The sequence below is a fragment of the Bacillus rossius genome, chromosome 1 (assembly GCF_032445375.1).
Source record: "Bacillus rossius redtenbacheri isolate Brsri chromosome 1, Brsri_v3, whole genome shotgun sequence".
Lineage (NCBI taxonomy): Eukaryota > Metazoa > Arthropoda > Insecta > Phasmatodea > Bacillidae > Bacillus > Bacillus rossius.
In genome coordinates, this window is record NC_086330.1 from 34,616,348 (window position 1) to 34,638,041 (window position 21,694).

At 52.8% G+C, this 21,694-nt stretch overlaps 1 protein-coding gene across 5 annotated transcripts in view; it reads left to right on the plus strand.

Moving 5' to 3' along the window:
* Positions 1-21,694, plus strand: part of LOC134534229 (E3 ubiquitin-protein ligase TRAIP-like) — a 61,988-nt gene that overhangs the window by 2,598 nt on the left and 37,696 nt on the right. Inside the window, exons 1-2 of one of the 5 annotated variants that reach the window (XM_063372531.1) lie at positions 10,482-17,398; positions 17,483-17,704. In XM_063372531.1, the coding sequence (XP_063228601.1) occupies positions 17,286-17,398; positions 17,483-17,704 (335 nt within the window). In that variant the 5' untranslated portion in view covers positions 10,482-17,285. Of the gene's footprint in view, positions 1-10,481; positions 17,705-21,694 lie in introns of those variants that run through there. The other 4 variants (XM_063372514.1, XM_063372539.1, XM_063372523.1 and 1 more) reach the window with 4 other exon arrangements.

A 21,694-nucleotide genomic window follows, 5' to 3' on the forward strand; every position in this document is an offset into this window, starting at 1 on the left:
CCGGCACCTTCAAACGCTACACCGACGGGCGAGAGGCGGGGCCGCGCCCCTCCGACGGCCGCACGCCAGCCTGAACAAGAAGCACAACAGAACCGACCCCCAGGCGAACAGCAAACACGACCACCTAGGTGCAGATATTGCCAAGGGGTGGTATATCACTGGCACGGAGATTGCCCTACCCGCGCTGCGCTGGAGAAAATTCAACGGTCAGGGACTTCGCCGGCAAGAAACGCCAAGTAGGGGGCAGCGTACCAGCGAGCTACTGCCCCCAGCTCACGGCCTCGTCACCGGAAACCAGGCCCGTCCGCACCGACTCGTCAACCGCTGCGTCATGCGGTGGTGTCACGCACCACGTGTCGCCGCCCTGCCCCGGGTCGCCGCCGCGCCACGCTGACACGTCAGCGCACTCGGCGACTCCGGCACCCCCTGCGGGGCGCGACCACGCACCACCGTTACCTGTCACGTCAGGCGTGGTGCCACGCACCACGGGTCGCCGCCCCGCCCCGGGTCGTTACCGCGCCACACTGACACGTCAGTGCACTCGGCGACTCCGGCACCACCTGCAGGGCGCGACCACGCACCACCGCCATTTGTCACGTCAGGCGGTGGTGCCACGCACCACGTGTCGCCGCCCCGCCCCGGGTCGCTGCTGCGCCACGCTGACACGTCAGCGCACTCGGCGACTCCGGCACCACCTGCGAGGTGCGACCACGCACCACCGCCACCTGTCACATCAGGCAGTGGTGCCACGCACCACGTGTCACCGCCCCGCCCCGGGTCGCCGCCGCGCCGCACTGACTCTTCTGCGCACCCGGCAGCGCGAACGACGGCACCAAACCGGCTGGGGCGAGCAGGTGACAACGCGGGGGGCCTGATCCGTGTGCCGGTCCTGGTCAACGGGCGACCTGTCAACGCCCTGGTGGATACTGCGGCGAGCCACTCCTACATCGCCGCCCACCTGGTACATGAGGCAGAGCTGGAGCCGGGGGAGGAGGACATACTTCTGGCCACTCGTGAGACCCGCGCGCTCACGTTTGGGCGCGCTCGGGTAACGATCACCATAAGAGATATGAGCAGTCAGACCACCGCCCCGGTGCTGCGGGAGTTGAGGGACGACCTCATCTTGGGGCTCCTGTGGCTCATCCAAGAGGACGCGTCCATCGACGTAAGGGACGGTAAGGTGCACGTGGGACGTGCGAGTCGCTGGACGGTGTACAGCATCGGCGGGGACAGGCCACTCAATTGGCTGAGGGGCTTCACCACTTCGCCACTGTCATGGCGCCGATGACAGCCCTTCTCTCCACCAAGAACAGGTTCAGGTGGACAGACGAGGCGGACCGCGCGCTGGCTGACGTGAAGCGCTTGTTCCGGGAGTGCCACACCCTCGCCCGCCTCCGCCCCGAGGAGCACGTGTTCCTGCAAACAGACGCTAGTCAGGAGGGGATGGGGCGGTGCTGTACCAAGTAGGTCCGGAGGGGGAACGGCGCATAGTGGAATACGCGAGCGCCAAGTTCAGCCCAGCGGCGCGCCGCTATCACGTCAATGAGCAGGAGTGCCTCGCGGTAGTGTGGGCAGTAGGGCGCTACCGACACCACCTGGAGGGTAGGCCATTTACCCTGCGTACTGATAGCCAGTGTCTCAAGTGGCTCGACTCGGCACAGGGCCGGAAGTCGAAGTTCACGCGGTGGGCCCTGACACTCCAGAACTTTGACTTCCACGTCGAACACGTTCCAGGGCGCGAAAACCAATTGGTGGACGAGCTATCACGACATCCCGATCCTAACACCGAGTATCACGACGAGGGCAGCTGGGAGGAGCTGCTACCGCCCGTAGGACACCCCGCGCACACCCCGGGGGCAGGCGAACCCGCAGTTCTGTACGCCACCACTTCCAACACAGATACAGACACGTCTCGCCTGGACACGCTCACAGCCCTACATCGTGTTGTGCTGGAGGCACAGCACGACGACGAGTCAACAAGGGGGTGGGTGGCCAGGTGCGGGGAACAGGTGCAGCCGTACCACAGATGTGTGGACGGGACGCTGCTGACACGGGTACCAGGGAACATGGAGGCCTAGAGAACGTATGTACCCGCAGCGGCCCGTTCAGCTGTCATCAACTTCTACCACGATCACAACCTGGCCGGCCACCCGGGCGCGGAGCAAATGCGAGGGGCGCTGAGTCGGGAATTCCACTGGTCCAGTGTTGCCGGGGACGTCTGCGACTACGTGCGGAGGTGCCAGCTGTGTCAATAGCGCAAGTCGCGGCGAGCCGACGGGGTAGAGCAGCAGCAGCCCCGCAGACCAACTGAACCATTTCACACTCTAGCCTTAGACATCATGGGACCATACCCCCGCACGTCATGAGGGAAAAGATTTTTAGTCGTCATTACCGATCTTTTCACCCGCTGGGTAGAAGCCTTCCCAGTCTCCAACGTCAGGTCAGGCACCATCTTGTCCCTCCTAGAAACGGAGGTTTACCCACGATTCGGCTTCCCGAAGGTACTTCTGACAGACAATGGGTGCCAGTTCACCGGGGGGCGCTGGTGAGCCGGATGCCACCGGTGGGGGATTTTTCACCATACCACTCCTACATACCACCCTCAGGCGAATCCCACCGAGCGGAGGAACCAGGAGATAAAGGTTCAGCTCCGCCTCCGCCTCGGGGAGGATCATTCGAAGTGGGACATACACCTGCCAAAATTGCTGTATTGTCTGCGCCGACGTACCAATGTGGTCACGGGCCACTCTCCAGCCGAACTACTCCTGGGGCAGAACCTGGCCCTCCCTGGAGAGTGTCGGGTGGCCGCGGCGGCTACCGAGGATCTATGGGGGGAGGAGGTCGCAGCCATGAGGGAGCAGGCACGCGTAAAACAGACACAGTTCCTGGCTCAAAAGACACCACAGTCCACCCGCCCTCCAGCTCAGCTTGAACCCGGACAGTGGGTGTATGTGCGGCAACACCATTTGTCTTCCAGAAAGAATAACTTCTGCGTGGGCTGGCCCCCAAGTGGTCAGAACCCCGCCAAATTCTGTGGCGAACCGTGCCGTCAACATACACCGTGCGCACCCCCAACGGGCGACCGGCCAAAGTGCACCGAGACGACCTGCGTCTCGCAGTAAACGACCCGGCCCCAACAGGGGTGGGACCCCCGAATGATAGGCCACCAGACACACCTCCGAGCCCGACTCCGGGCTCGCCTGAACCGGACGTGGCTAGCCCACATGGACACCACGACGGCCACACAACCTCCACTGCACCTACACAAGTGTCAGATGCGGGAAGTTCCGCACCAAGGCCTACAGCCGAGTCCACAAACATCATGGACTCTCCCGTCCCCAACTGCCCTCCACCCAACCTCCTTCCTCTTGCGGGAAGTTCCGCACCAAGGACTCCAGCCGAGTCCACAAACATCATGGACTCTCCGGTCCCCAACTGCCCCCCACCCAACCTCCTTCCTCTTGCGGCGGACAATACCAACCTAGACCCGACCTCTCTGGAGGGGGATACGACTCCCCTTGTCTGGCAACCGGACGATGGGGACGCGAACGATGTGGAGGACGAAGTCGACGAGCCCTGGTGGCCGCTGGACGTCAGCTTGAGCGAGTCCGCGTTTACCATGTCCATTGAGGAGCCTACGTCAAAGGAGGAGAGAGAGATAGTGCAGAGGAGGTATCCGCAGAGGCGGCGGCGGTTAATGCTCACAACTGCAACCGACAGTTGGAGACTCGATAAGCTCTGGGAAAGGGCGCACAGCTGTTAACAGGATCAGTGATGAGGGGAAGAGCCAGACAAGTTTAGATATTAATGTTAGTGAAAACGCCGTACCTTCCAGGCGGGAACAACGCCCTCCGGTCCATCTGCAGGATTACGTCACCAGAAACATCCAGAAACAGGGAAATGCAAGTGTCCAGAAGTGACTAGCGCCCACCAGGGAGGGCGACAGGAACAGGCAACACCAATTTACTTCCTATCAGGCTCACACCGTGTTCCACAGGTACCAACACACTTAGGGGACTACTTCCTGGGTCAGATCATGGCGGCGGAATCCCGAGGGAGGACAGGGCCGTCTCCGACTCCGGCAAGGGAGGTCCCACACCCATTTTTCGGCCCGTTAATAGGCTCGCAATCTTATACAAACAAAAGTCCCCAAGGCTCACGATTCACACCCCCCAGATGGGTCATGCCAGAACCACCATTAATTCAATTGTAAATTAATTCACTAGGTATGCCACGCCCAGGTTCCCACCTTGCCTGACCTCCTGAGTGCGTCGAACCGGTGCACCACTTCCATGCGTGTGAGGAGCAGTGTTGTTGAGCATAACGGCCTCGTTGGGGGGGGGGGGCATTTGACGCAAACCGCCGGTGCTCCCTCTGGTCCGCAAAGGTCGTTATGCCACAACAACACTTGCCCCTAAGTGCACCGAACACGCCCGAGCGTGATGTCCGCCCAGTGTGTGAAAGTGCGCCGCGACGAACATCAAAGCGACGTCAGCGCCCGGCCGGGTGTGGCAATGCGCCTAACTAATTATATATAATTATTTGTCAAATTAAAACAACTAAATTAATAACAATTTAAAATAAGATTCATGTAAGGGAAATTATGTCTAATTGTTTTATAAGCATATATTTTGTAACTTGTCTTTAAGTCCAAAACTGGCCGGGTCGGTTTTCCCGCGTTTCACGTGGTTAGGCGCGAGGCCGCAGGGCTGTCTCGCGCTCAGTTACCGTCTGGAGCTCGCAGGGGTCGGACGCTCCGCGCACGTCGGGCCATCAACTTTAGCCTCTCTTCAACATTTCAGCTGACGTCGTCTGGCCGACGACCACCCCAGAGCCCGACCTGCACCCGCCAGTATACGCTCCCGCTAACGGAACACACCCCTGGCCATGGCCCACCCGAGTCAGGCGACCCGAACAGCAATTAAAGACAAAGCCGCGGAAACCTGAGTAGACAAGAGAAGAACCGTACCCATTCCTCCTGAAACATTAAATGAGGATTTTAGCGACAATAAAATCTCTTCCAGACACACCCGTTTGGAGTCTAGCGTAATGAGGTCACGCCTGGCGCGAGAGAGGCCGAGCCTCCCTCGGACGCCATGCCAGTTCGGCAGTTCATCACGGCTCGCGGACCGGGGCGGACCTACGTCCCACGGAGAGGCAACATCCTTTGTCTACATTGAAAGTAACGTCCGGTAAATATAGTCACTAATTAACAAAACCCCTTTTATTACTTAACCTCTCCGTGAGTACCCGGTCCCTTTTTTCGGTCCCGGACCTAATCCGGCCGCATCAACTTAAGGACACCCCGCACCACACTTGGTCAACGGGGCTGCTCTTCAGCATACGGCACGGGCCGTCTCCCGCAACGTACGGAACTTTGTTTAAGGTCACGCGCACGGCGCTGACCACAAACCCGCAAGGGAACTTGGACAAACTTAATTGCGGTGCGTGTTTCACCACAGTGGGCACAACACCCGCGCCGAGACATTTGCATACGGGATTGGCCGTCTCCAATCGCCCGCCCCTTAATTCAGTGTATTTTTGTATCCCGTATTTTGTACTGCTAACTTACGTTACCCGAGTAACGAGTGCCACGTAACTTGTGCGCGCCCCCTTAATCCAGTGTATTTTTGTATCCCGTGTTTTGTATTGCTAACGTACGTTACCCGAATAACGAGTGCCACGTAACTTGTGCGCACCACCTTAATTCAGTGTATTTTTGTATCCCGTATTTTGTATTGCTAACTTACGTTACCCGAGTAACGAGTGCCACGTAACCTGTACGCGCCCCCTTAATTCAGTGTATTTTGTGTCCCGCCTTTGTGTTACGAAATTACGTTACCTACGTACCCAGTGAGACGTCTGAGACATAACAGCATCCGAGGCCACGTAACGCGGAACACAAACAATAAGGCGCCACGGAATAACAAGTAAAAAACCCCCGGGGACCTCTGTAGAGTGTTGTATCGTGTACGACTCGCTCCTCTGAATAAAAGGTACGACACCACAACCTCAACTCCACGTCTCTTATTTAAAATCATCTCCCGCAACACCGCCGCCGGCCCTAGTGGGCCACGCAGGGGCACATACATCCACGACCCCAAATTCACGACTAGAAACGAGCTAGTCTGGCGCCCACCCGGACAACACAGATCAAGAACCGCCTTTTCCCACTAGGAGCCACACCGGGACTCGAGCCCGAGACCCCGGACGACGGCATTTGGCGCCCGCTGCGTGGGGCAGAAAATAACGTGAAATTTTTTTTTTTCTCCACCTCCTGGACATTTTCGAGATAAATTCACCAACAGGCGACAGCGGAGACACGAAACGGCCATTTTGGACACAGGAAGGGTCGAAGGCCAGACAGACCGGCGCGACGAGGCGAGCGGACAATGGACACTCCAACCACCCCCACCTCCACACGTCATCACGGCGAGGCGAGCAACGGAGCGACGTCACCACCCCCACCCCGCGCGGACCGTTTTCGCCTCCTCTTTGTGCGGCTGTCCGGGCGCTCTCGGCCATCGCCTCGCACACCCATCCGCAACCCCGCCCGCGCCGCGGCCATTCTCGGTCTCCGTTTTGTGCGGCTGTCCGGGCACCTGCCCAGCCGGCGAACGCGACCCCGCGCGCAGACTTGCACAGCGCGCACAGAGCCGCGAGTGAAAAACACGCATCGACACAACTAAACACGCACGATAACAGGAGCACCAAGTGCGCAGAGATGGATGCGGACAGATGCATCGGGTGTTACCACCCCAGCCCGAGTGGGTACTTATACGGCAGGACCGCCGCTGGGTACGAGTGCGGCTATTGTGAAGAGTACCGCACATACGGGATGACGATGTGTGGAAGCCGGTCGTGTCCCGGAGGAAGTAGCGGGGGCTATCACTGCGACGAATGTGACAGCCTGTGGCATCGTGACTGCACCAACGAGCGTGACGGGACTTTGAAGCGCGAGTCCTTCACGTTCACGTGCACGCGATGTACCGCAAAACGAGCCACCCAGGTGCAGTACAGGGCAGCGACGCTAATAATTCCTCCCCGACGATACGCCGCGACGATCCACGACATTCGGACACCACCCACGCCGACGCACGACGTACTACGAACGCACGTCCCGACGACATCCGCACCGTCACGTACCATGTTCCCGCCACCTTCCGTCCCGACGCCGACGCTCGGCTTCCTGACGCCAGCAATCCCGCTCCCACCGCCTCCTGTCCCGGAGCCACCAACCTCGACGTCCCTTGTAGACCTGACGCCTCCCGAACCAAGTCTGGAAACACCGTCACCAGCGGGTCCACGCTTCATCGACCTGACGCCACTCACGCCGACGCACTACGCCTCACCAAGGACGCCTTCCGTCCCGACGCCGACACTCGTCACCCTCTCGCCGCCAATCCTGCTCCCTCCGCCTCCGGGCCCAACGCCACCAGCCTCAACACCCCTCGCAGACCTGACGCCACTCAACATGACTGTGACGACACTTGACCCGCCACAGCCGACCGAACGACGCACGACGCCGACCGTCCCACCGCAGTCTGCCACGACGACCCGAACCCGCATCGTGTCGGAGACACCCCACGACGCCGGGATGGCCTCGCCACCGCACCTGACCACTGTCACAGTGCCGCGAAGGACCGTTCCGACGCAACCCGCGTCGTCTACGACACACGCCTCAACCGGGACGCCACCAGACTCGGCACCGACACGTCGTGCCACACCGTCGCCACCGCCTGGCTTCAACGACATGCAGCCGTCGTCACTACCACACGAGTACGCGGTCTCGAAAGGGACGCTGGAAAACGAAACGCCCAGGGCCACGACGCCAAGATGCCTGTACGAGGCCTGGCCACCGGGACTCGCCCCGCGGTGCCCGCCTGGCTTCGAGGCACAGGGGATGGAGCCCACCAAAACGAGACAGACGCGCACGACGTCGACGTCGACGCCGTCCTCGTCACCGCCTGAAACATCAAAAACGCTAGAGGCGCCACGACGCCGCCCCTCGGACAGTCTGCCACAGCAGCTGCCGAGGCGACGCGCACACTGCCCTCAAGAGGCGCCACGACGCCGCCCCTCGGCCAGCCTGCCACAGCAGCCACCGAGGCGACGCACAATCTGCCCTCAAGAGGCGCCACGACGCCACCCCTCGGACAGCCTGCCACAGCAGCCACCGAGGCGACGCGCACTCTGCCCTCAAGAGGCGCCACGACGCCGCCCCTCGGACAGCCTGCCACAGCAGCCACCGAGGCGACGCGCACTCTGCGCTCCAGAGGCGCCACGACGCCGCCCCTCGGACAGTCTGCCACAGCAGCCGCCGAGGCGACGCGCGCTCAAGTCGCTAGAGTCGCCACGACGCCACCCCTCGGCCGGCCTGCCACAGCAGCCGCCGAGGCGACGCGCACTCTGCGCTCCAGAGGCGCCACGACGCCGCCCCTCGGACAGTCTGCCACAGCAGCCGCCGAGGCGACGCGCGCTCAAGTCGCCAGAGTCGCCACGACGCCACCCCTCGGCCGGCCTGCCACAGCAGCCGCAAAGGCGACGCGCACTCAAGCCGCCACAGGCGCCACGACGCCGCCCCTCGGACAGCCTGCCACAGCAGCCACCGAGGCGACGCGCACTCTGCCCTCAAGAGGCGCCACGACGCCGCCCCTCGGCCAGCCTGCCACAGCAGCCACCGAGGCGACGCGCAATCTGCCCTCAAGAGGCGCCACGACGCCACCCCTCGGCCAGCCTGCCACAGCAGCCACCGAGGCGACGCGCACTCTGCCCTCAAGAGGCGCCACGACGCCGCCCCTCGGCCGGCCTGCCACAGCAGCTGCCGAGGCGACGCGCACTCTGCCCTCAAGAGGCGCCACGACGCCGCCCCTCGGCCGGCCTGCCACAGCAGCTGCCGAGGCGACGCGCACTCTGCCCTCAAGAGGCGCCACGACGCCACACCGTGACGACACCGCGGCTACCGGGTCGCCCGAGCTCCCTGCATCTGCCTGACGCAATGCAGGTCGACGCCACGGCACCTGGACCCCCAACCGCCCCACCACCGCACGTGACCGTCACTCAGACGATGACGCCTGTCATCCCTATGGCACGACGGGCCGCGAAACGCCCGCATGTCGACATGGCTGAGCCGGGCCGTGCCGAGCGCCGCCCGCGCTTGCTGCCCGCCAGCCGAGAGCCGCCTGACCTTGGTCGCCGCCGCCCCTGCCGGCCGGCACCCTGGCCACCACCGCACCGCCGCACGCTGCGAGACACCGCAGCCACACTCGGAACCACCGTCACCCCCCGCGAACGAGTCCGGGGAGGGGCTTAGGGCACAACCGCACAACGACCATGCCAACACCACCCTCATGATGATGGAACTGGGCGACGGGGACGAGGAGGCCTCTACTCCAAACCCGCCCGGCACACCGGAACGGGAGAGGAGGCTGTACCCATCCACGCCGTACCAGACGCTGAGGGACACAGTCGGCCACGTTCACCAGGTCCAGTGCGCTGACCCTATCAGCCGCTGACCCCGCCCAGACGCCACGACGCCGCCCCCGGCACGCCTGCCACGACGGCAACCGGGGCGGCGCGCACGTTGGCCCAGTCGGCCACGTTCACCAGGTCCAGTGCGCTGACCCTATCAGCCGCTGACCCCGCCCAGGCGCCACGACGCCGCCCCCGGCACGCCTGCCACGTCGGCAACCGGGGCGGCGCGCACGTTGGCCCAGTCGGCCACGTTCACCAGGTCCAGTGCGCTGACCCTATCAGCCGCTGACCCCACACCGGCGCCACGACGCCGCCCCCGGCACGCCTGCCACGACGGCAACCGGGGCGGCGCGCACGCTGGCCCAGTCGGCCACGATCACCAGGTCCAGTGCGCTGACCCTATCAGCCGCTGACCCCACACAGGTGCCACGACGCCGCCCCCGGCACGTCTGCCACGACGGCAACCGGGGCGGCGCGCACATTGGCCCAGTCGGCCACGTTCACCAGGTCCAGTGCGCTGACCCTATCAGCCGCTGACCCCACCCAGGCGCCACGACGCCGCCCCCGGCACGCCTGCCACGACGGCAACCGGGGCGGCGCGCACGTTGGCCCAGTCGGCCACGTTCACCAGGTCCAGTGCGCTGACCCTATCAGCCGCTGACCCCGCCCAGGCGCCACGACGCCGCCCCCGGCACGCCTGCCACGTCGGCAACCGGGGCGGCGCGCACGTTGGCCCAGTCGGCCATGTTCACCAGGTCCAGTGCGCTGACCCTATCAGCCGCTGACCCCACACCGGCGCCACGACGCCGCCCCCGGCACGCCTGCCACGACGGCAACCGGGGCGGCGCGCACGTTGGCCCAGTCGGCCTTGATCACCAGGTCCAGTACGCGGAGCCAACCAGCTGCTGAGCCGCGAACCACGCCGGGATGGAGCGGCCGGAGCTAGGGGTGGCCCCATGTTAGCGGGACCATAAGCGGCGCAAGGTCGGGCTTCACAGGGGGGGGGGCGTTTGACGTCGTCTGGCCGACGACCACCCCAGAGCCCGACCTGCACCCGCCAGTATACGCTCCCGCTAACGGAACACACCCCTGGCCATGGCCCACCCGAGTCAGGCGACCCGAACAGCAATTAAAGACAAAGCCGCGGAAACCTGAGTAGACAAGAGAAGAACCGTACCCATTCCTCCTGAAACATTAAATGAGGATTTTAGCGACAATAAAATCTCTTCCAGACACACCCGTTTGGAGTCTTGCGTAATGAGGTCACGCCTGGCGCGAGAGAGGCCGAGCCTCCCTCGGACGCCATGCCAGTTCGGCAGTTCATCACGGCTCGCGGACCGGGGCGGACCTACGTCCCACGGAGAGGCAACATCCTTTGTCTACATTGAAAGTAACGTCCGGTAAATATAGTCACTAATTAACAAAACCCCTTTTATTACTTAACCTCTCCGTGAGTACCCGGTCCCTTTTTTCGGTCCCGGACCTAATCCGGCCGCATCAACTTAAGGACACCCCGCACCACACTTGGTCAACGGGGCTGCTCTTCAGCATACGGCACGGGCCGTCTCCCGCAACGTACGGAACTTTGTTTAAGGTCACGCGCACGGCGCTGACCACAAACCCGCAAGGGAACTTGGACAAACTTAATTGCGGTGCGTGTTTCACCACAGTGGGCACAACACCCGCGCCGAGACATTTGCATACGGGATTGGCCGTCTCCAATCGCCCGCCCCTTAATTCAGTGTATTTTTGTATCCCGTATTTTGTACTGCTAACTTACGTTACCCGAGTAACGAGTGCCACGTAACTTGTGCGCGCCCCCTTAATCCAGTGTATTTTTGTATCCCGTGTTTTGTATTGCTAACGTACGTTACCCGAATAACGAGTGCCACGTAACTTGTGCGCACCACCTTAATTCAGTGTATTTTTGTATCCCGTATTTTGTATTGCTAACTTACGTTACCCGAGTAACGAGTGCCACGTAACCTGTACGCGCCCCCTTAATTCAGTGTATTTTGTGTCCCGCCTTTGTGTTACGAAATTACGTTACCTACGTACCCAGTGAGACGTCTGAGACATAACAGCATCCGAGGCCACGTAACGCGGAACACAAACAATAAGGCGCCACGGAATAACAAGTAAAAACCCCCCGGGGACCTCTGTAGAGTGTTGTATCGTGTACGACTCGCTCCTCTGAATAAAAGGTACGACACCACCACCTCAACTCCACGTCTCTTATTTAAAATCATCTCCCGCAACACCGCCGCCGGCCCTAGTGGGCCACGCAGGGGCACATACATCCACGACCCCAAATTCACGACTAGAAACGAGCTAGTCTGGCGCCCACCCGGACAACACAGATCAAGAACCGCCTTTTCCCACTAGGAGCCACACCGGGACTCGAGCCCGAGACCCCGGACGACGGCACAGCAATAGTGTAAGTTTTTGTAAATCGTTTATTTAGCTCGGCGCTGACCCCAACCCAGTCGCACGATATCTCGTGCGGCTCTTAATTTATTAAATTCTTCCCAATAGGGAACTTTATTTTCATATGTAATTCCATGTCCAGTTTAAGGACCGCGTAGTAGTGGTACGTAATTTTCGGCTCTTTAGCCAACTAATCGTTATCGTCGAAGTTTCCTACGTAATAAGTGTTGAGAATAATACTGACTAACTTTCGTCTCTTAACTTTCTCCATTTTAATTGTGCAAAGTGTAACGTGTATTTTAAGTGTCTAACTTTCATTTGCAAAAGACGTTTACGTGTACGTCTCCAGTTGGCGTGTCCACGTAATTTCTGAAACGTTAATGTTTCGTTGCAGGCTAGACTGCAAACCATCCTGAACATAGGAACTTTTCTACGTATTTACCAGCCCGCCTAAGTTGGGGCAATACCAGTTTCATTTACATGCCAAACCTTTCACAGGGACGAGAACCCACTGTTTCAGTTTTTCGATATAACTTTGCAATCCATCTTGGTCGCGCAAACCGTCACGTATAGAGATACGCGTGTCATAGCGGTCCGACAACGGACGCGGCCAGTGTAGGGACGAATGAGTGTATCTATACTGAATAAAGTGCAGTGTCCTGTAACTCGTTTACCATTCATTTATAAGGTGTCCTGGGTGGCCTAAACAGCCCAGGTAATTTTCGAAACGAGACGCGCTCCTGCCTGCAGCCACGAGGCCGAACCCCTGTTAAAACCCTGAGATATTTTACAACGCTAATAATTAATTAAAAGCTAAAACAGGCAGCGGGAGTGGCGCCAAAGTGACTCACACCCATTGCAACAGCATGTCATTTGTTCTCAGGAACTTCTGGCAGTAACTATTGGTGATTCGCGATCAGCTGTTTCCTCTTCATCCTTCATTCATTATCCATGCGCGCGAAAGGTGAATAACTGTTGTCGGCCAGAAAATTTTCACTGCTCTCCGATGTAAGTAAGGAATTTGTGAGGGATGGTCACTTTCTGAGATGTGGGGGGGAAGGGGGCGAATTGGGATAAAGAGGCCGAAGGATGAAACTTAATATTGTTGGGGAGGTGGAATGTAGTTGTAAAAAGGGCTGGCTAGCACTCAGTGTGCTTGAATATGGGGTGAGCACAGGTGGTGGTGATAGGTCTCATTAATTGTGTCATCTCGTCTACAAAATGTCTTTCCCTTGGCCTATCGCTCGGCCGAAATTATTACTAAAGTAATAGTTAGTCTTTTATGTTGTATTTTGCCACAAACCTTCTTTTTTGCTGTTGTACTTGCTGCTAAGCCGGGTTTGAGCTTAGGAAGTGATATGTTTGTCGGGCGCCAGCAAGCATCAGTTAGGAATCACAAATATTCCTCTGAAGTGTGTTAATGTCCTTACAATGTGGTACCTCAGCCTCTGCCGATGGCTGTTTGAGCACAGCTGACATCTCACATCTCTGCAAGTACTGTTCTCTTGATTATACTGTTTTGGATACACTGCCGTCAACCGCGGTCTCGTGTTCGAGATCGGGCGCAGGTCCTAGCGGGGTGGCTGGCTTTTTTAGCGTTTTCTGCTCCGGGAGGGCGCCAGGCTAGCTCGGTGTCTAACCGTGTGATGGTCGTGGGTTCGTTGCCCCAGCGTGGTCCGCTAGAACCGTCGGCGGTGGTGAAATTTGTTTCCTGATTGGGTTGGGTTGTTTAAGTTAATTTACATACACTGTTTTTGTTGTTCTACGGGTCGCACGTCGCGCACGGGGGGTGCGGGGTGGACTTTTTATTGTTCACGATTGACACTGGTTCATTACATTGGGCGCGAGGTTTACTCGGCGGTACATGGCTGCCAATGGGGTGTCGGAACACGTAGAAGTTTTGATTACACTATGATTACAATTACACTTGATAAAACGGCACTCTGTGGTGCTTTTAAGTACACAATTACACTGCACACGTTATCTGAGAGGGGCACCTGCGTGCCCCTACGTACGTTTACTTAAGTCCTCACGCCAGTTGCAGTCGAGGGAGAGCGTTCAATTAGCATCGGCTAATTTCGTAATCTGTAATTGGCGACGCGCGGGCCCACCTGTGCGGACCGCGGCTCGCTACTAAATTAAAACACGTTTAATCTTGAAGGTAGCCTGTGCCTGTGCACTAGGCGATTAAATAAAGTTCTGGGGTGGCGGGAGACGGCCCGTACCGAATACTGCACGGCCCCACGTAATACTTTGTGTGGGGCGTGTTAAATTGATGCGGCTGGGTTAGGCCCTACACCGGAAAAGGACCGGGCGCACACGGGGAGTATTAAAAAGAGGTTTTGGTGGTGACTATAATTACCAGATGGACGTTCGGTGAAACAAAGAGATGCTGGCTCCCCGTGGGATGTGCGTCCGTCCCGGTCCGCGAGTCGCGCTGTACTGACGTGCAGCCCTGGCGCGAGGGGTGGGGTAAGCTCCCTGTCGCGCCAGAGTTTCTAAAGTTCCGTTATTCGTAAAAATCTATATAACTAACTAATTTTAAGTGGCTCTAAATACACATAATACAACATAATGATTAATCTAATATCTATATATGTTATAGAAATGACATTTAATAAGTTTGTCTAAAATAAATTTGAATATTAGAGTCAAGCTGGAGACTGTCTGTTTCTTGAAAACTACTCCAGTGGCGAACGATAATGCTAATTTGGGGTGGTTTGAATTACGTCACACGTTTCCCTACTGAAATTAGGCTGAAGGCCGCAAGGGTTGCACTCACAGCTGTTTTAGCGGAGAACTACACGCGAGTGAGCCGGGCACTCCTACGTCGCACTTTATTAATTAGGGGCTTTTGATTGTTTTTGATTACGTTATTATTGTGTGGGGAATTTTGTAGGCACGGTGAGTGCATTGCATGCCTAATTAGAAATGGTTCGCTATTCTCTACCTTGGGGCTGCGGTCCGCTCACTTGACTCGGGTGGGCCATGGCTAGGGGCGCTTTCCGTTAGCGGAGCCGAGTACTGGCGGGTGCAGGTCGGGCTTTGGGGCGGCCTTCGGCCGTACGATGTCAACACTATATATTTTGACGCCGCTGTCGGTTCTCCCTCTGAGAGCACAGGCCGTTATGTGTCCTCAACAGCCGAATTAGCTCAAGTGTAACAAACATGCCCGTGCGTGCCAAGTAGAGTAGGGTAGGGCAGTGCACCGAACGACGTGACGTTATAGTCACGGCCGGCTGTGTTGCGCGAGTGCCCAGCCGAGTGTGGCAATGCGCACTATGAACATAGGGCACATGCAAATTTCATTAGGAGAAATAACTTAAACTTTTTATGTATTTAATATTCATGAATAATTATTACATTTTAATTGATATGCTTTTGTGTCACAAAATTAGCCGTCACCATCTTCCTGCACTCTGCAACTTTCCGCGGGAAATCGAACCCTCCCTGGCCGGGTTGCCAGGGAGAGTCGTCAGTCACCATCTAGCACTCACCAGGGTCGGCAGCTCCGCACACGTGGAGCCTTCAACCTTCGCGCCAAAACCAGCATGTAGCTTCCATAGGTAATTTCTTGTAAGCCGTTTTCATCCGCTCCACGGCTGGCCCTAAATCGACTGTACAATGTGTCGTGCGGTTCTTTATTAAAAGTGTGTGATTCAACTATTAGTCATTTAGCGTATTACGTGATTTCTATCGTTTTGGGCAGCATGCCGATGTGCCCGCGCTTCACGCCATAATTCCTCTGTAATGAGAATTGAACTTTGCCCCAAACGTGAACAGTGACTTACTAACGATTCAGTTCCTGGGACTTGCCGCGGTCGCGAGTGAGTTTCCGTGCCCTGGTACCGTCGCGCCCGCGCCCAACATTATGTGGCCCCACGCCACCACGAGGATGGACCCTCGGTAACTATATTAATTTAATCTGAGTAGTGCTCCTGTATCAGATTCTTCCGACCTACAGGACAATTCCAGGTCAGGCTCTTTCCTCCGGTAGCGATGTTAGTATTAGTATTCGAGGGCTGTGTGTGCGGAGATGAGAAGGTGGACGATGATACGGCCAGTTACGTGACTGCGTTCTGTATCAAGTGACGTAGTGTACCATGTGACATGTTAATACATCAAGTTCTATTTACGTGTTATTTTAATCATATGGCATCCTGGGTGGCCTAAACAGCCCGGGGAGTCCTTGTCGACGCGTCCCTGCATGCAGCCACGAGGCAAAGAACCCTGCCCTGGAGTAAAAATCCCATTTTTCCTAACTTAAATTCATTAATTTTAAAACAGGCAGCAGGGATGGAGTCAATTTCTATATGACTTCTGAGTAGCGCGCACATCCGCCTCTGACCAGCAGGAAGCGAAGACTACTGTACAATGAGGATACCTATTTATTCCCTCCTTTGTCAAAGGTATTGGTCTTAATCGTCTGGGGCCTGTAGCTGGTCGAAGTGTCAGAGAGTTCAGTATGGCGACAACAACTTAAATACTCCTGTTCATTTTGCAGGTTAGGAAAAATTTTTAAAGTCCATTATTTTAGGGAGTACCTCTGTGCTTTCATTATTTAGATATTTTAACATTTTGATTACATATGAGAGGTACCAAAAAAGAAAGGCTGAGAGCACGCTGCCATTTGTAGACATAGTGGAGAGTTCTCCCACTATATGGGGTTAGTAGATAGCTTCACTAAACAGCTGCCCAGCCGACATCAGTATGTAGGTTGATGTTTGATTGTAGTATTGTTTTTCTCTTATTGTTCTCGTGTTTCACCTGCAAAGTCGTCATGACAGATTTAAAAGAACAAATAGCTTGTTTGAAATATTGTTTCCTGCTTAAAAAATCAGCAACGAAAGATTACCAAATGTTTCAACCGGCTTTCAAGGAGGATGCTATCAGGCGCACACAAGTTTTCAAGTAGTTTGTGTGCTTTAAATGTGGTGCGATGAATGTTTAAGACCATGTTCGTTATGGTCGCCCTTCAACATCTCGAAACGACGAAAAAGTTAAAAAAACTTCCGAAAAATCAACGAGGATCATCGTTTCACGATCTACGAAATTTTAGAAGAGAAAGGATTGAGTTGGAGCTCGTACCAGCGGATTTTGTCTTAGGATTTGCAAATGAGATGTGTTTCCATTAAATTTGTTCCTCACAATTGGACCTTCACGTAGCAAGGTGTTCACTACTTCACTCTCCCATTCCCATTACCCTTTGGTATAGTATGACGTAACTTTCTGGCGCGTGCAGAGTGAAGGAATTGAATTGGGTGGTTTGGGTTTTTGAATTGTATACATTCAGAAAGCCGAAGACACCCGAAATATGTGGTTCTGAACCTATACTGGTTAAAATTTGAGAAAAACACATCTTGTTGCTACGAAATTTGGTTTGCATGATGTATTATTGTGCAATTTGTTTGCAATCTTTCGATTCTACTTCGCATTTGTCCGCCACGACCTGTGGTCATGTTTTTCATCGTGGTTGCTTGATGGAATGGTTCAGCAGGTACGTATTGTCTGAGTTTATATTTGGGAAAAACAGGTTTGTTTCGTTGCCGAGTCATTTTTATTTACTTGTTATTACTTTCAGGACCCAGACATGCCCCGTGTGCCGACGCAGAAACTCTGTTAGTTCAACTTGTCAACTATTTTTCAATATTTGGAATGAAACTGATAACGGCAGTGATGACAGAAACGCTTTTCCGCGGAATCAAGATGAAAATCTTATGACAACATTAAAAGAAAAGGACAGTGAAGTGAAGAATGCTCTTGAGACAATTCAGTTTTTAATTAATGAAGAAGTGACTTTGAGGTAGGTTTTTTTCCTTTGTAGTGTGCTTATTTTGGTGGAAGTACTCTTCTCATCTCCAAGTCCACTGCAACAATTGGAGCCCTAGACTTTGTGGGGTGCTGGGCAATTTACTTTTTCGATGCCATAATATTTTTGAGAAAGCATTCATTGAGGGCCTGGGTGGCGTGGAATAGCTCTCAGGAAAAAGGGGTTCGGGGGCCCTGGAATATATGAAAAATATAAAGGTAAAATATTTGGAGTTTTATAATTTTTTTTTATGAAAAAACTGGGACACTTACAATTTAATTGGTAAATATCTAACGTCACGGCTTGTCTGTAAAAAAAAATCCTAATGCTGTTTATTTATCACTACAGATGTTTCTCTATCTACTCTGAAAGAAGTGCTTCAGAATTCCTACTGGTTTCAAAGAAATTATCACTTGAAGATTACATTAGGTAGCCTGTGCAATGATGGGGTTGTCACCATGTTTTATTTTTTGTTAACGAAGCCGAGACTGTTTTTAATGAGATATTGGCCTTATCGCCCGTGGTTTCTATAGTTTTGTAAATTTATTTTGTGCTATTTTAGCATAGCTGAGACGGTTTTCCACGAAACATTGGGCGAATTGTTTTCACTTCCCTACTGTTTACTTGATACTAGTTGCCACTTGATCCTGTGGTTCTACAGAGATCCTTAGGAATATAGTGTATCTGAGACTGTTTTATAAAAGACAGGGTTGTTTATTGTGTGTACGTTATGGCTGAGGCCAAGACTTTTTCCACCCTAATTGATTTTCCAACCTAATTAGTAGGCACATTTAGGGTAGAAAATCAATTAGTGTAGAAAAACTTCTTGGCCTTAGCTTTATGTATTGACGTTAAACATCCCTGTGTTTTAGAAAACAGCCTCGGCTGTGCTGTATTCCTAAGGATCTCTGGAGAACCACAGGATCATGCTGCAGCTTGCATCAAGTTTTGCCACAAAATTGTAATATTTGGCACAAATTTATTTTTCACCCAAATTTCCTTATACAAACTTCACATTGTTCATCCTGATAAAATCTTTCCTACTAGAGTCCCGCACGCTTTCCCAGCGCCGCAACCAATAGCCTGGTGTTATTTCACCAGCCTAAGATTTAGACATGATTTTTCTTCTCGTCTTGGACCACTAACGCGACGAGTGACAGTTCCGACTTCGTGACAGAGTGCTTTTCTTAGTGTTGTTACCTCCTGTCCGGAAGGGCAGGGGGACAAGGTTTGGAATCTCAGAGATGGTTCAAAAGTTTGTGAAATAGAAGTTTTTTTATTGGCAAAACTTGTAACAACATCACACCCTTCATTACACGAATGATCAGACTTGACAAACTTCTGAGTTATTACTTTGATGACTAGCACAATGAGAGGTGTCCAAGGTGTCTGTGAACAGATTAACAAGATTAACAACATTGGATCACTTATTCAAATTACGCAAATTTAATTAATGCCCTTTTCCAAAGCAAACAGCAATTTTCATTTTACGAACGTCATATTATTAGATTCCTTACAAATCAAGCTTTTGGCACATTCAAAATTACGTTAATTATCTTTGCTAGCCTTGATTTAACATACCGTCAGTTGGGGTGAAGGTGACCAGATTTCATCTTCATAATGAATTTTTGCTACCAAATTTTAATATGTTTATTTATCTAACTATGTATGTGTATAGATCTATACTTGTTTTCTGAAAGAAAAAATTCCTAATATTTTAATGATGTTTTAAAATTTTTTATGTAATTGGGGGGTTAAGTTGACTACATTATATGTAAGAGAAACACCAAAAAAATTATTTTGAGAAAAAAATCTTATTTTGAATTTTTACTCTGGAATAAAAAATATGTAAACAATTTAGAACAAAATAAAGTGTTATTTATTTAGACTGCCAATAATGAAAACTCAAGTGAACAGATGTATTTACCTACCTATCAATAGTTCAGGTGACTTCACTTAAACTACTTGTGCACAAAACTGGAAAATAATTGAATTGATATTTTACAAACATTATCGTTTAGGCTATTCCAGAATATGACTGATGGTTATTTCCTAAAATAGAGGAACCTACAAGTTATGAAAACAGCATAACAAAACATTTAACTGATATGTGAAGTAAACCTGACAATAATAGAAAAAATAGACCAAATAACCACAGGTAAGCTACTAGAAATAACAATTGAAACTATATGTTAGTAAACATTGAACTGCATTTCCATTCTAGTTCATTCTGCTATCACTTTTTCTTGGAACACATAATGGCCTCGTTTGTTTAGTTTATAAGGAGGCAGAACTGTTTTCTGAATTAGACACTTCTCAACATAAATTACTAGACATTGGGGTGAACATGACTATGTGGTCATCTTCACCCCAAAATGCTAAAGAAACTGCACAGTTTCAATAAAATTAGTTTACCTTAGAAATTTTTATTTATTTGGCAATTTTTATTATTACTTACTCTTCTATCCTCTCAAATCAACAAACATAGCAATTTTATTTGCAATTATTTTTTTTATTATACCCAGCAGTAATAAAGTATTAGCAACATTATTAATCATAACAAATAGTTCTTGGTTTTTATTTGTTTCTAAATTTCTGTCTAAAATTGTAATTTCAGTCTCAAAATCACTTCTTTTAAGAGAAACTCTCCTAGATTTTAAAACATAACCACATAATTTTTTTATCTTCATTGTCTGGATTGTGTCAGGCCAACAAAAAAAATTTCATAAAAATGGTCAACTTCACCCCACTGGTCAACTTCACCCCAACTGACGGTACCAAACAATATCAATTCACCATTTAAAATAAGACAAGCTAAAGAATATAATCAAAGACAACTGAAATGAAATTACTTATAACACAGATTAAATATTGCCTGTAACTCGGTTACACAGTTTATAAATTCTGAATACATACACTCTCACGGTGATATGATTAAAGGAAACAATACTTTAAAATTATCAACAGTTTTCTTGGTGTAAGTCTCAGTCTTACTTATTATAGACCCATATTACAAATTATTACACTAAACTGTTTGTTCTTGCACACACATTTCTTATAGGCAGCGAGTTCTATTCACATCTCTCCTGACTAGTGACAGCAGTACTCGTATTTTATGGTGCCCCGCCAATATTGCGGCGAGTATTCTTTTATTTACTCGCCTTGGTAGGTAGCTGCCTCCTGGAGAACTCAGCAGACAACCCCGCTGGTAGCGTCCCTGTTATATCAGTTTATTGGGCAGGGTGGTTCTGGATCAGCACCTGCCACGGAGTTGGCGACGTCCATGTGGACTCGCCCCGTCAGTAGTTCTACGCCTCCACGAAGTAGCTGTGTACTGGTCGTTACATTCACCTGCACTTTTCAGGAAGTTAGAGTAATGTTCAGTCAAATCCAGGTACGTAAAGGATACGTTGGTTACGGACGTGTCAGTCATCACGCTAATCATCAACGTACTGCTGGTTGGTATAATTTACGTTATTGCGAATTGACCTCGACCTCTCTTCCGTCACTTGCCACACTGCCCTACTGCCGTATTACCATCAGCTCCAGTTAAACACTTCCATGCCTCATGACCTTCACGAGACAATTCCCTTTATTCTACAGACGAGGCAAAACTTCAGTTTCCTCACTCTGTGAAAATAATCTAAGTCCAAACTACTTCTGCTTGAAATTATTCTAAGTCCCTCGCGGACTTGTATTTTTTTCTACTAGGTTGCAAATAATTTCAGAGTCCCTTACGGACTTGGTTTCTGACGGACTTAGTTTCTGACGGCGTCTCTTGTTTATGGGAAAGCAGCGACGTTAGAAATTTACCATAGTTGACATACAGGTGTAGCAATAATAAAAGGGTTGGTGCGGGGCTCCATTGGTTCTGGGGTCCAGGTGGTTGCCAGACTTGCCCCGTCCTGGAGTTGCCCCTGCTCTGCAATATACATCCTGTTCCTTAAATTAAACCTTTCTTTCTCGCATGTTACTTTGCTGGTA